The following is a 16386-nucleotide window of genomic DNA, read 5'->3' as shown; positions in this document are numbered from 1 at the left end:
AAGTGGCAGAATGTATTTGCATCTTTTCACATCTAATTTGGTTTCTCCTCCAAAATGTTAAGGGGTGATGAAATTTCCTGTTCATGACAGATGTGTCCTGGGAGGCTATTCAAATGTGTACAATACAGACGGATAGGAAGAGAGAAGAAAATGTACCCTTGGGCATATACCCTCATCATTAGCTCTCCAAAGACATTACATTAATCATCTCTATTCACTGGTTGGGTGACTGCGAGCAATATTCAGATCTGTTCGTGGAAAAAGTTGTTTTGTTTTTTTTTGCAAAAGAATGAATATTATATATCTCCCTCTCCTCCCCCCTCCCTTCTGAGACATGATGATGTAAACAAGTCCCTGGCAGCCTGTTTCTGCAACTTTGTAGCTTCTTTGTAATGCTGGGAGGTCAGGTTGCTGGTGAACTCCCTGTGATTAATCCTCCCAGCATTACAAAGATTGCAGATAGGGACTTGTTTACATCAGCCATCTCAGAAGGGAGGGGGCGGAGGGGGAGATGGAAAGAAAAGCTCACACACAGTTTTTTGTATCTTCAGCAGAAAGCAGCAGCTCAGACCTGGGGAAAGGGAACTGAATAGATAATAACAAGTATGAACTGAATTGTTAGCCTTACCATGGGCAGCGAAATCTGAAAAGTTATGTTTGAGCAGAATACTCCTTTAAGTTCAGTGCCTGGTGATGTTTGGAAGCCATATTGAAAAAATAAAGCAGTGGGTGAGCATGCGCTACTGCTCCATTCACTCAGCTAGTAAAATTATATGCGATAACTATTAATCTTGGAATCACCCGTTCAGTTGCACTTCAGAAAGGACATTTTTTGGTGGTATCAGTGAATCAGTGAGTCTTTAGGAAAAGTAAGTACGCCACCTTTGATCTCTGATGGTTAATTAATCATCAAGAGTGATCATAAGGTATAACACCATGTTTGGCAAAAACTAGTATTGAGTTAAAGGGGCTATCTGGCAAATTTTCAATGTAACATTACCTGTTGGAAAACATAAACATTTTATGCTTTCCTCTCTGAAATCCCCCAGTGTCTTTTTGTGGCACCCCCATTGTTCCCGCTGACTGCAGCCGCCACCAGTCCATGTCCAACAATCAGGACACTACTGTGGGACACCTGAGTCAACTTCCTGACTGCTGTGGGGTGGGCATTTGGAGGGAAATCGAGGTAGAGTACTGAGCATCCAACCAGGACTTCCAGACTTTTAAGAACCTGTTGTGTGATCTGCTGCCCAACTAGTTTATTCCTCAAATCTATAAATTTGATTTATTTTACTTAGCTATTCAGTCTGGGAGGGGGTGAAGGGGAATTAAAGACTTAGTTGCCGCTAATAAGTGTGCGGCCAGTTTTTAACCCCTGGGATGGCAGACCCAATGGGCAATCAGGTAGGGGTTTTGGTCACTGCAGTTATAAGTTCTTATACTTTGCGCCCGAAAGGCTTTAATATCAGGCAGTCCCACCAAATATGAGTAAGAGATCAAGGTTGTCTCATACACCTCCAGCATTGGTCAGAAGGTGACAGTTCATATGTGTTTAACCATTCCAGCGTCTTGTACCATCTAGACCAGGGATGGGGAACCTTCGGCCCTCCAGCCGTTGCAAAACTACAATTCCCACCATGCCTGGCCAGCCAAAGCTAAAGCTTTGGCAGTCCAGGCATGATGGGAATTGTAGTTTTGCAACAGCTGGAGGGCCAAAGGTTCCCCATCCCTGATCTTGACAATAATTTGAAGTGATTTTCTTGCAGTAGTACACACTTGGAAAATTCATGAGAGTTAACCAGGATGGTGTGCAGTTCTGCCTCTGAGTGATGTTTAGTCCCTTCTGCCAGGACAATATGTAACCTGGTTTTCAGGAGCTTTGCCTGGTACTGACAAAGATACCAAACATGGGTTTAAGGCATAATTTTTCAAATTCGGTAAATTCCCTGGGAAGTGCATCACTGGACAACAACTGTTTGAAACATTTGGTGATATGAGGGCGGTGGAGGAAAGTGGACGCAGCAGAATGCAGATGCTCGTTCACCGCCTTGTTTGGTTTGGAGTGCTCATCGTGTAGCTCCATAATGGGTGTATGACAGAGACGTCCACATGTTCTCAAATATAGACGCACGGTCATTCACTGACCAGGGAATCAGTGCTGCGGGCATGAGTAGTGATGGGGGGGGGGCAGTAATCTATCCCTTAGACTGTTCCACACCTGGAGAGTATCTTTGAGAGTAGAAGGAAGAAAAGGATCCCTAATAATTTTGGAAGATGGCAGCCATAAATTGTGCAGCTGTGACATACATGATCTATACCAATGCGCTTGTGTGGCCTGTTGAGAGCTACAAGGACCTATAATGGCCAAGTCCAACCACCTATTGAGATGGACTGCTCTATAATAAGATTGTACATCAGGGAGGGCTATTCATCCTCATTTTGTATGTTGTATAAGAAAGTTATGAGAGGTACACAGCCATTTCCCCTTCCACAAGAATCTGGAGAACAAGCTATGCATAGTCTAAAATAATGTGGATGGGAGTGCAATGGGGACCATCTGAAGTATGTACCGGTATATAATAAGGGCACAGCTGAACTGGAGTGGGTGCAGAGGAGGGCAACAATAATAATAATAATATTTATTTGTATAGCGCCAACAGATTCCGCAGCGCTTATTTAAATATATAAATACATTACAGGTTATATATTAAATTATACAATGAATAAATTAAAATACCAAATTAGTGACCTGCTCTTAAGAGCTTAAAGACTACGATGACTGGGAGTAACACGAGAGGCAACAAGTGCTTTATTTGTCAATGTTCCAGTCATTGTACATGGAATCTCTAAGAGCCTATAGGTGACTGGGCGAGCCAGTCACAAGCCATTTTCTAAGCTCAGATAACAAGGACAGTGTAACTAGCACTGAAGAAGTTATAGAGAGGATGGAGAAGGGATAGCAAAGGGAGACGAGATTACGAAATGTTATAAGCACGCCTGAAGAAATGGGTCTTCAGGGCACGCAACAAACGTCATTAAGGGAATGGGTGGGTTATAGTACCAGGACAGGTTATCAAGCTTGGGGTTATTTACGCTAGAAAAAAGACATCTTAGGGGCGATCTGATCACAATGTACAAATATATGAATGGACAGTACAGAGATCTTTGTAGTGGTCTTTTTACTCCTAGGTCTGTAACCATGACAAGGGGGCGCCCTCTACGTCTAGAGGAAAGAAGATTTCACCATCAGTATCAACGCAGATTCTTTACTGTACGAGCGGTTAGACTGTGGAACTCTCTGCCACATGATGTTGTCATGGCTGATTCATTAAATAAGTACAAGGGAGGCCTGGATGCTTTTCTTGAACAATAATAATATTACAAGTTGCGGGTAGAGATGAGCGAACCGGGTTCGGGTTCGAGTCGATCCGAACCCGAACATTCGGTATTTGATTAGTGGGGGCTGCTGAACTTGAATAAAGCTCTAAGGTTGTCTGGAAAACATGGATACAGCCAATGACTATATCCATGTTTTCCACATAGCCTTAGGGCTTTATCCAACTTCAGCAGCACCCGCTAATCAAATGCCGAAAGTTCGGGTTCGGATCGACTTGAGCATGCTCCAGGTTCGCTCATCTCTAGTTACGGGCATTAGATTTTTGTTGATCCAGGGATTATTGTGATCGCCATTGGAGTCGGGAAGAAATTTTCTCCCTGTGATAGGGAAATTGTCATCTGCCTCATAGGGGTTTTTGCCTTCCCCCTGGATCAGCAAAGTAGGGTTTCCCTGGATTGAACCTCATGGACTCTTGTCTTCTTTCAACTTTATTAACTATGTTACTATGTTTGTATAAGACTTTTGAGAGAGTATATGTCTTTAAGAGATTTTTTTGTGCCCAACCAATTCAGTCTATGTTTGTCACACAGAAACGGATTGGTCAAGTGGGAACACACTGTGGTATACATTTTCATACCAGTTGTAGACAAATACCACATAATGTGTATAGTGTCCTACCCTAAGACACTAAAATAGAACTAGTATGTACAGGCATTATGTCTATGTGTACTTTTTTTTTATATATATTTTAGCAGACAACCTTCACTTGTATAATCGGCGTTAGATGTAAAAACTTTCTTGCTATGATTTGACATTTCTCTCGAGAAAAGGACGACGTGAACTATGAGGGTTGATTGATTAAATCTTTAGTTTGAAATTGCCTGGATTTTCTCGACTTTAACCTACAGTTTTCAAATGAACACCCAGCATGACATTGTTGCAGTATATTATCTTTCCAGATATTAATTGCGCACAGCCTGGAAAATAGTAACAGTGACAGCTATAGCATGCATTTCACCAGATATTACTACCCATTTTCTTTTAAATTACACTGCTAATTATCACATTGGGAACAATTATAATAATTAGGTTATTTTTTTCCTTACATAACCAAAAGATACTTGTTCTGTTGTTGTTGCTGTTGCTCTTCTTCTTCTTCTTCTTCTTAATAATAATAATAATAATAATAATAATAATAATAATAATAATAATATTATTATTATTATTTCACAGGCTAAGGCCAACTCTTGCAGAGCCTCTAATTACTCCTGCTGTATGGTCTCAGGCACCTTAGTAAGGGAGCATGCCATTGAAACCTCATTACAAAAGTAAGACGAAAAATCTGAGAGAGTTGATCTCAGCATGTAAAGCAAAATTTTGCACCATTTTACACTTGTACACTTACATTTGCACTGTCATTTCAACAGACTTTGCATAGCTCATTAGTACATGTGAATATAGGGAACTTTGTAATGTATCTTATCAGACAAAAAAATGCTTCCTTCTCTCACTATCAAGCAACTTCATTCTTCCCCCCTCTCTGTCATCCACACAGAAAAAAATCAGCTTAGCCACTACTTGTGTTTACTGGTTGAGACTTCTATCTAGCTCAAGTACAAGTAATAAAAGTATATGGAAGGGGGGTGAGAGAAATGGAAGGTCGAGCCCTACAGTTAGTAAAAGATAACTTGCAGCACAGAAATCTATGAAAAATTCTGTATACAAAATAAATAATAACCAGATACAGTGCAGTTCCTCATGTACATTTTATAAAGGACCAATCACCACTCTTGGCCTGTCTCTCTTAGCAAATACAATAGAGGATGTTGTGCTGGTAGCTGGCTGCAGAAAGGATGGCACAAACAATCAAGCAATCATTCATGAGGCCTGGTCTGACTGATCAAAGCTTTAAAGGAGAAGTCAAGGAATTTTTTTAATTAAAGTATTGTATTGCCCCCCATAAGTTATACAAATCACCAATATACACTTATTATGGGAAATGCACATAAAGTGCTTTTTCCCTGCATTTACTAACACATGAAGGCTTCACTTCCTGAATAAAGTGGTGATGTCACTTCCTGGATAAAATGGTGATGTCACAACAGTATTCTTAGAGCTGTGTGGGCTGTGGCTGCTGGAGAGGATGACGGCAGGGGGACACTGAGGGACACAGGGCACTGGAGGGTCACTGAGCATCCCTCTGCCATCATCCTCTCCAGCAGCCACAGCCCGCACAGCTCTGGGAGTCATGTCATGACATAATTTTATCCAGGAAGTGACATCACTATTTTATCCAGGAAGTGACATCACCATTTTATTCAGGAAGTGAAGCCTTGATGCAGGACTTAGTGAAAGCTATGGGATGACAGCTATCTCATGTATGGCCATATCTAACAGAATGTTATTATAGGAATTAGGAAACGGACAGACTTTAAAGAAAGCATCTAACCTGCTGATATGTGCCAACTGCGCATGGGGCACTGCGGATGAAGGGAAGTTTCTTACCTTCGACCTTGGACCCATTTTCGTGCTATTTGAAGTTTATTCTTTTTGCTAATAAGGCGTTTCGGTATCTTGCCGGTAGTCCCGCCCCAAGTGCACTGATCTGCCCCTGACTGGCCTATAGGTAAAGAGGTCATCTGATTAACTTTTTTTTAATAATTATTTCCAACCCACTGTTCACAGGTAATTAGTATTTTAATCAATGCTGTAAAATGTGCCTAAGTGACCTGTGACTTCATTGACTCCTCCTGCTTAAAAGAGGTCACGTATACCTAGTTTACGGGCTAACCTGGTATGCGAAACATGAAAAATACATACAGTACATGACAGGAACATATACATGTCACTGGAACAGAAGGTGGTAGTGACATCAAAGCTCATGTGCCACTGAAGCAGAAAGCTGTAGAGTTTTTGGTGTAGTAAGTAAGGTAAGTGCTGAGAAGAAAATATCAAACAGCCTATTTACCTCAATTGAAGGAAATCAGATGATATAAACATATTGGGGGGACATTTATGAAGACTGGCGTATGAGAACACCACTCTTAAATTAGGCACCGTCCCCCTTTCCCAGATTTACTAAGAGGCTATGTGCTCTGCGCAACAAATCTACACCTGCTTTTTTTTTAGCCGTTGTAGATTAGTATTGTGATTTAGGCCACGCCTCCTCCCCATCTTTCCACACCCCTCCTGCACCCCCATTGGGGAGGGCGAAGGAGCGAAACTACACCTACTCCCTCTTTTACGTCAGGGGTACAACAATAGGAAATGTCCCCCATAATATATATATATTTTTATACTGTTTTATATTGCCTACCTAGGCCTTTCTTATTAAGGATCTCTGTTCCTCCTCTGCTTTTTAGTCTGTACAGGTCTTACTGATAAAGTAGAGTACAGTTGAAATAATAGAAATGACATTTTCCCAGTCCCAGAATTCTATAACAAGCTGGACTAGGAAGGATGTCAGTCTATGTCTGGTGGCCATACATGATGCTCGTATATAAAAAGATAGAATGAGGAATAATAATAATAATAATAATAATAATAATAATAATAATAATAATAAATAACAATAAGAATAAGAATAACATTAAGAATGATAACTATTATTATTATTATTATTATTATTATTATTATTATTATTATTATTATTAATACTGCTACTACTACTACTAATAATAATAATAATAATAATAATAATAATAATAATAATAATATAATAATAATAACAACAACAACAACAATAATAAGAATAAGAATAAGAATAAGAATTAAATAATAAGAATAATGTGGGTAAAGTAGCAAACTGGTACCTGTTATACAAAAGTAATATAATTATGTAATGTACTTTTATCCCATTCATCTCAGTCTGTTAGATAACAGGGCAGCATTATAATGATTCAGGTTCCAATAAGCTTGATAAAAGCATTAAGCCATAGAAAAGGGGTTTCTTTGTGCCACCATAGGGTTCCCTTGTTTGCGGAGCTCCATGACTCTGTATACAAGTAAATTTGTGCATTTCTCCCTATGGTGGTTTAATTCTGACTTGTTTTTATTGCATAGCTTATTTACTTAGCAAAGAAACAGCAAGTACATATTTCTTGCCGGTCTCTCTATGGTTTGTAAACAATGGCAGATCAATAATATCTGCTGCACAGGGTTACAGTTCGGGTGATAAAGATCTGCTCCTAAATCTTATTTTCTTCTCTGTAGGGAGCTCTTATAAGTCTATCAAGTTGAAAAAAAGCCAGAATATTATTTCGTCTGTCCAAAGCTTTTAAAGTGCTGCACTGCTGACCTCTCCAAAGTTATGGAGTCTTTATAAGCACAGGCAGTGTCTTATATGTTTCACTTGGGAAAGGCTGGACTCCTTGCAGAAAATTAGTCGTGGTGCGCACAGTGTACAGTACTGTACACTATCTCTTGTGTGCTCTCCTTGCCCTCTATAGATTATGTGAACTGTCCTCCAAGGTCAACTGTAATTGCTATAATGTGAAGTAGAAGCATATTGGATTACCAGATCACCAAATTGTAGCTCATAGTGTGGCTTCCTATCAGGTCATCGCTCGCTTGCTCCTCGTTCCCCGCTTGCTGCCGGCGCTATTACACGCACTGACGTAAGCTGCACCAGGGAGCTGAGCCTTAGGGGCCGATGATCACCAGTGCCCGCCACACGGTGTGATGAAACTGCTGCGGCAGGTGACCCCCAGGTTGCTACCCCAGCTTGGCTTGCTAGCAGTGGCGGGCAAGTTGCAGCTGGAGACACAAGGGCAGGCAGGGAATCAGCAGGACTCACGGCTGGACCCAAGACAACAGTCATGGATAGGAACTAGAGATGAGCGAACCTCGAACATGCTTGAGTCCATCCGAACCTGAACTTTCAGCATTTGATTAGCGGTGGCTGCTGAAGTTGGATAAAGCCCTAAGGCTATGTGGAAATCATGGATATAGTCATTGGCTGTATCCATGTTTTCCAGACAACCTTAGAGCTTTATCCAAGTTCAGCAGCCCCAGCTAATCAAATACCGAACGTTCGGGTTCGGATCGACTCGAACCCGAACCCGGTTCGCTCATCTCTAGTAGGAACCAGAGGCAGAAGCTAAGACTGCACACTAGTAAGCATGAAGAGTCTCCAACACTAGAGTCAGGGCGGGAATTTAAAGGGAGGTGTTAGTGCTCATTAGCCAATTAGGGACATTCTGTCCCTTTAAATCTGTGACAGCCGATGCACGCGCCCCATAGGAGGCGGGGATGCGCCCCGGCCGGGAAGACGGAAAGCAGGACTGTGGAGTGGAAATGCACCCCAGAGGGTCGAAGAGGAATTGGCGTTGGGCCTGGGCACATGTGCGCCGGCGTCTGTTTAAAGAGAGGCACAGCGAGAGCTGGTGCAGTGTCAGCCCAGAGAATGGAACACCGCCGCAGCCCTAACACTCTCCCTACTCTCTCTACTTTTGATATGTCTCTATAACATGTCAAAAGTTTTTACAAACGACAGGTACACTTTAAAAACCTCTGCAACCAAGTATTTCCATCTAAACAAATACAAAAAGGCGGTCAGCAGTTTTGCATGTTGCATGTTTTAAAGGGATTGTCCAGCGAAAATCTTTGTCTTTTAAAACTAATATCAGAAAGTTATATAGATTTGTAATTTACTTCAATTAAAAAATCTAAAATCTTTCAATACTTATTAGCTGCTATACGTCCTGCAGGAAAAGTTTTATTTTCACTCTGACACTGTTCTCTCTGCTGACACCTCTGGCCGAGACAGATCCGTATAGAAAACCTCTCCTTCTCTGGACAGTTCCTGTCTCGGCCAGAGATTACAGCAGAGAGCACTGTGTCAGACTGAAAATAAAACAGCTTTTCCTGCATGACATACAGCAGCTAATAAGTATGGGAAGATTTTAGATTTTTAAATAGAAGTAAATTACAACCCTATATAACTTTCTGACACCAGTTGATTAGAAAGAAAAAGATTTTCGCTGGACAACCCCTTTAAATGTTTTTAAACTATTAGCCCTATTTCAATAGACGCTTTCTTATTTAGCACGCTAGGTGTGCACTAATCTTTGTCAGTTTTTTTTTTTAAGAATGTTCAATAAGTAAGCAAAAAAGGTATATTCTATGTTTCACTTGTGGTAAAAAGATAAAAAAAAAAAAGATGTTAACTGGTACTGTAATAAACATTAGAAGGTTTGTAACAGCCCGATACGTTTCACAGTCGTTACACTTATAGGTAATTGAAGCTGTTCTAAAGATATGTGGCCCAATAAAAGATATGTAAAAATAGAATTGAATTGAGATTTACAAGATGAAAAATGTACAGCATTACTGTCCCCTAGTGGTCTAACAGTTAACAGCAAGATTTTTTTTTTCTTTCTAATTTTTTTTATTGCAGATTAGCATCTTCATGACCCACTTGTCCAACTACGGCAACGACAGACTCGGCTTATATACTTTTGTTAATCTCGCCAAATTTGTACAAACCTGGACTCATTTAAAGTTGCAAACTCTTCCTCCAGTTCAGCTGGCTCACAAATACTTTCAGCTCTTCCCTGAGCAGAGAGATCCTGTCTGGCAGGTAAGTGTGTGCCCATTAAATCAAGTAGGTTGTGTGTACTGTCTGAATGGAAAATACATATAAGCCAAGATTTTCCTCCAATTATGCTCTGCTGTATTTCTCTACAAATAGCATTTTATACAGAATGTTTTCCAATTTATCCTCATACAGCTCACATAACAATAAGATGAAGCCTCCTACACCCCGCTGGGAATACTGAAATGCTTCAATGTGATTTTTGTTCATTCAGCTACTAAAAAAGTGGAATGCGGCCAAATTGTTTTTCGATGCGGTAGCATGGCACCTTAGACAGTACTATGGCAAAATTAGAATGCTGCATATAAATTAACAACAATGTACAATACTAATATTAAAGGGGATAAAGTGGATAAAATAGACTGATGGGCTATTCACATCTTTTCAGTCTTTTTTTTTGGGGGGGTGGGGGGGTGGAAAACCCCTTTAAACCCATTAAATTAAACCTTTAATTTGGTACAGGCGATTTTAAGAAACTTTGTAATTGGGTTTATTAGGCAAATATGCCATTATCTGCATTCAAAAAGACTTTCCCCAGGTCCCCTTCCTCTCTCTCATTCACTGCTCATTATCAGGAAATTTTGACTCTTTTACATCAGTCGGGCCCTGTGTAACCTATGGAGAGGGGAGGGGGAGATTAGTCACCAGCAGAGAGCAGAGAACAAAGCATTACACAGCCGGACCTGTGTGAAAGCCATATTCAGAGGTCAGAGAGGTCAGTGCTGACTTCAGAGGAGATAGCCCGGTGATGTAGCTGTAAATTAATTTTTTTGTTGTCCTGTTTTGGTGCCTCATCTCCCTCAACCCCTCCCCTCTCCATAGAGAACAATGAAGACAGGGGGGGAGAGCTTCAAACAGTTTTTTCATGATAAATAAACCTAATAAACCCAATTACAGTGTTTCTGAAAATCGCCTGTACTATTGATTTCTGCAAAAAAAATTAAAAAAAATTAAAGAACACTGACACTTTAAGAATAAGTGAAAATATTATTATATTTAATACCTGGATGATTTATATAGGCATTGAATATATAATTTTTTAAATATTTAACACCTAAATGCAAACGTGTAGTCCATGGCTGGCAGAAGTGTAGAACTCATGGACCTCAGCAAATACAGTGTGACTAATAAGTAAAGTCCGTTCACTAGTCACATCATCCAGTATACACTAGTGGCCCAGTTTGATTGAAAACAATACATGCTCATGTTTATACTGCTTATTGTCCTTTTTCCCCTGCACCCCAAGACAAATCGAAGGGGGAGGCAGGAGGAGTTAAGAGCCCGAATCTGGAAGACCCATACCTTGTACCCGAGCTGTTGGAGGTAGCGGAGAGGGTTTCCGACCAGCTGATCTGCTTGCCGTGGCAGAGAGGGAGACTGTGTTGAAAGTTGCTGCGTAGCAATCGCCATCTTGCAAGTCGGCCGCTGCTTTGAAAGGCTTCACATGTCCAAAGGTCCAAAGAAGTAGTGCTATGATGCATGTATTTCATGTCTATAGGGCTATGCTGCCATTAAAGGGGTAGTCCAGACAGGAGGGCTTTCTTCACTATGACCGGGGGAGGGTGTGGATAAAAGCAACAACGTTCAATTACCTCCCAGGTTCCATTGATGGTTCCCGCATGCTGCAACGGTCCCCAGACACTTCCTGGTCTGTGACATGGTTGTAGCGGGGTCCCGTCTCTGCTGCTGAATGACTAGCTTGAAAAGTCATCTCTCAAGCAGCATCACAGACCAGAAAGTTGCCAGGGACAAGAGACCGGAGCAGTGCGATAAGGTTCTATAGAACTTGAACCTTGTCGAACCAAAGGAGGAGACAGCCTGGTTAACGCCTGGAATTCTGGGATTCAGCCTATTACTAAGGCTATATCCCGGAATTCCAGGCGGTACCCAGGCTGTCTCCTCCTTCCCCACGGACCGGGAAGGCATCGGGAATCAAATGCAGAAGGTTTGACAAGGTTAGAGTTCTATAGAACCTAAGATTTTTGGCTGTTCGATCATCTCTATCAATGAGGTGGGGCCTAGAGTATCTGTTTCCTAAGCCTGTGGCACCTCTCAGGTCTCCCATGTCCTCCTTCTCTCAAACAATGTCCCTGGGCAGGATTATCTTTTTTGAGTCCAGTGCATGCACTGAAGTGAGACTGATCGTTAGCTGCATCGGGACCATACTTCTGAAGTGACCTGGTGTCCCTTAACCTCAGAAGTCTGCATCCTGGAGCAGAATAAAAAATGAAGACCTAAAGGGCACTTAGGCTACCCTCCGTGGTGGGGCTCAGACCCAAACTGGCTTGATAGCACAACAGGTCCACATAATCTTCCCATTACAGAATTCAAGAAGGCTAGGAAATTCATTGCCCTCCTGGACTTGATTGACAGGTATCAAATGTCTATCTATGAATCCCAATGGGCCACTGAGTAGGTTGCAGAGACTGACCTCCTTGACTTTTTAATCTAAGCTAGTCTTTAAAGTGTCACTGTCATTATAACTTGCAAAATCTAAATAAACAGTTTATGTGAAATAAAGCAAGTTTGCAATATACTTTAATTATTATTATTGTGTATTATGCTGTAAAACAAAGCTATACTTACCAGAACTCCAGGTCCAGTGTCTGGAAGCTTTTTAGTCTTGTGCTGTTTGAAAAAAGAGACTAAACACATTAATTTCCGGCCAAAACAGAGAGTCCACAGCTCAATGGGGGAGATTTATCAAAGAATGTAAAATTTAGACTGGTGCAAACTGCCCACATCAACCAATCACAGCTCAGCTTTCCTTTCAGCAATGCCTAAAGCTGAGCTGTGATTGGTTGCTGTGGGTAGTTTGCACCAGTCTAAATTTTACACCCTTTGATAAATCTCCCCCATTGTGTCCATCAATCACATGACTGCCTTCTCTCTGTGAGCGCTCAGATGACTTGGGCAACACTGGACTTCCTGTGTTTAGACGCTTGGAAGACAGGAAGTTTCGTGTTTTCCATGGTAAAAAAAAATGAATTTAAGTTGCAATTATACTTTATATAACATCTACTGTATATTTGGAGTTTGAAAGTTAAAACAACAGTGAAACTTTATGCTGAAACACGGTAGCATATGTAATGAGGGACCCCGTCCGTGTTTCATGCTGTTGTGGACAGCATAAAGCATCTGACAGGTTTCTTTTAAATGGTTTTTATGTCAAAACACAAAAAAGGAACCTGAAAGCCCATTTCTTTCAAAAAGCTTTCAAGCTACAATAACCGTACATTTATGAAGCTCATGTTTATTGAACATGTTTTTATTGTTTCATGTTATGGACCTTTTCATTCTATGTACAGCATCCTAGAATGCTGACACTTCTCATTTTGTATTTTTGGCTGCACATTTTTTGCTTTTACTCATGTTGAATGTAAAAGTTTTAGTTTTTTTCAAGTATGCTGTCACGTTTCACAGACTAGTCTGTTTGACCTTTGGTTGCCCCTTTTTAGCAAGATAAAATACTTCTGTAATTTCCACCAAAATGTATGTGAAGTATAATACTGGGTTCACACTGTCCGTTTAATGAATCCATTTTATGCGGGGATGTGGGGGGAAAAAATTGATGCAAAAATGAATGTAATTGTGCGCACCCATTTGGGTCTGTTTTTCTATTGACTTCCCTTATTTCAAAAAAGGATCGGAGTGGATAATTTTTTGTTTTCTCTTTACGTACACACAAATGTAACATTTTAAAAACATACCTAAAAGGGACTGCCAAAACACAGTGTGAACCCAGCCTTAGAAGAATTTATTTACATATTCAGTGTCAATTTCAATCTATGCACGAATATTGATGTTAATTAAAGACTCTTTTATCTTATCAAGCTATGATAAAGCAACATGTATTAAGTTTCAAACATGAACCTGTTACATAACGTACATAATGTCAAATGAGAACCTTAAAGTTAAAAAAAATAATAATAATTACAGTTTTTTTATATATAGATTTCACTACTACTTACGTGCATCGTGTCAGGAATGTGCAGTAGCCTGGTGTGAACTGTGCCTGTTTTTACTCTTGTGTGACACACTCACTTGCTTCTCAGATTCCTGCAATACAGAAGTTACACTAAGCTCTGCTATACTTGACTGCTGCAGCTGAGCAAGTCTTTTGATTGACATATTCCTCTGCCTGTCCGGAAGCTTGAGGATCAGAGCGCCGGTCCAATCGGGATCCGGACCGGGCTCTTGGTCCTCATGAAAGAAAGCTGAGCCAGTCCTTTTCTGCTGGCTATTAAGGTTCATACCCTGATACCAGCTCCCCCTGTCTATTCCTACAATCCCCATTGCTAATTCCTCTGCTTGCTCGACCTGTTACCTGACCTCACGACTGACCTTTGACTACCCGATTGTTTTCTGATTTTGTACTGCGCTGCCCATTTGGTTTGGACTTTGGCTTGTTGACTCTCCTTTTGTGTTTGTTTGTCTATCTCGTTCTGTGTTACATTTATACAAGAGCAGGGACCGCCTTTGTGGTTGTCCGCGGCTGCCTAGAGCTGTTTGAGGCAAGTAGGTAGGGACAGTGTGCAGGTTCAGGCTTAGGGCTTACTGTCATGTTTTATCCTTACCTCCCTGTCCTGACACATAGACTATGTTACCGCGAAGAGGCGCCCGTCTGTTGATATTGACAGTTGCAAAAAATGAGCATGACAGGCACCTTTTCCCAGTGTAGAACGGCACATTCTTGCAGTTTGAACATGGCCTTACAGAGTTTCACTGCAGGTTTATCTTGTTATTCCCTTTAATTTCTAGATAAACCTGTATTTTTCAGTTTTGCCTTAGCATGGTTTGTCTTCTTGTTCTTTCTTTCATCGTCTTTTCCTTCTTTCCTTCTATTCTACTTCTCTTCCTTCTTTCTTCCTATTTTTTTGTTCTTGTTTATTTTGTTTGCTTTCTATTATGATTTGTTATTTAAAAAGCACTGCAAAAAAAAAGAAAATTTACTTACATTTATACAAACAAGATTATATTCCTCCCATGTACTTTACAGAATCCCTGTGATGACAAACGCCATCGAGACATTTGGTCAAAGGAAAAAACCTGTGATCGACTGCCAAAATTTCTCGTTGTGGGACCTCAGAAAACTGGTGAGAATTTATATTGATATAAAATATAGATAAAATAAATATCACATATTGTTTTCCACCCTGAAAGTGGTGTTTACAGAGGTATATATAGTTTCTCCAGGTGGCATTGAAGTGTTATGTTACTGGACATTATTCCAGGATATTTGAAGGGTTTTCCTTTTTTTAGATCTTAAAGGGGTAGTTCACAAAAAAAAAATTAAAATTCTTTCAAATCAACTGGTGCCAGAAAGTTATCTAGTTATCTAGTGGTTATCTAGTGCTACCAAAACATGGCCACTTTTGCACCATTCTTGTCTCCAGATTGGGTAGGGTTTGAAACTCAGTTCCATTAAAGTAAATGGAGCTTAATTGCAAACCACACTTGAACTGGAGACAAGAGTGACCATGTTTTGGTAGCACTGGATAATCCCTTTAAAAAATATATAAAGTCTTCCAGTACTGTACAGTCCAGTGCTGTATGTCCTGCAGGAAGTGGTGTATTCTTTCCAGTATGGAGAGCAGGAGAGGTTTTCTATGGAGATTTGCTATTGCTTTGGACAGTTTCTGACATGGACAGAGGTGGCAGCAGAGTGCAATGTGTCAGACTGGAGAGAATACACCACTTCCTGCAGGACATACAGCAACTGATAAGTACTGGAAGACTTTACTGGAAGATTTTTTTTAATAGAAGTAAATTACAAATCTCTATCTGGAACCAGTTGATTTGAAAGGATCATTCTAGGTCAGGTGGACTAATTGGCCTTTGGGTGTGTCTTTAATTTAAAAGCCATTCAATTTAATAGTAAGGACGGTGAAAGGACAGTGAAAAAAGAAAAACTGTGTGTGAACTAAAAAATAGTGATCGTTGTTTGCAAAAGATATCTGAAAACCATTGTCATGATAATTTTTTAAAGTCTGTTTTAAAAGACATTCATCATTCAATACACTGTGTGCAAATTACATCCATTATTCCATAGACTTAAAAAAAAAAAAACCCTTTTTTTTTTTTTTTTTTTTTGCTTAGTATAAATATAGCCAAACACTTAGATTACGGCTGGGAACCCTTTGCCCTTCAGCTGTTTGAAAACTACAATTCCCATCATGCCTGGGCAGCCACAGCTGGGAATTGTAGCTTTGTAAGATCTAGAGTGCTGAAGGTTCCCTATCATTGCCTTAGATACTAGTGCATTGCAAAATAACTAATTTGAGTTCATTAGAAATGACAAACATGTTACAAGCTGATTAAAACCAGATGCCCCGGATTTAAAGGTTCACTACGTTCCTAATGTAATTTAATGGAAAATTAAGAGGTGTTTTGTAAATTTCAGGGTGATAGACATTTAATGCCAATTAAACGTATCCATGAGCCATTAATACTT

The 16386-nt window shown here is 40.3% G+C and overlaps 1 protein-coding gene across 1 annotated transcript in view; it reads left to right on the top strand.

Annotated features, from left to right (window-relative positions):
- LOC138797032 (bifunctional heparan sulfate N-deacetylase/N-sulfotransferase 3-like) overlaps positions 1 to 16386 on the top strand; it is a 172215-nt gene that overhangs the window by 118387 nt on the left and 37442 nt on the right. Inside the window, exons 7-8 of the mRNA XM_069976806.1 lie at positions 9735 to 9917; positions 14932 to 15028. Coding sequence (XP_069832907.1) covers positions 9735 to 9917; positions 14932 to 15028 — 280 coding nt within the window. The remainder of the gene's footprint in view (positions 1 to 9734; positions 9918 to 14931; positions 15029 to 16386) is intronic.

This window comes from Dendropsophus ebraccatus, chromosome 7 (assembly GCF_027789765.1).
Source record: "Dendropsophus ebraccatus isolate aDenEbr1 chromosome 7, aDenEbr1.pat, whole genome shotgun sequence".
Classification (NCBI taxonomy): Eukaryota; Metazoa; Chordata; class Amphibia; order Anura; family Hylidae; genus Dendropsophus; species Dendropsophus ebraccatus.
The sequence above is the reverse complement of the archived record's forward strand: the minus strand, read 5'-3'. Positions and strand labels throughout refer to the sequence as shown.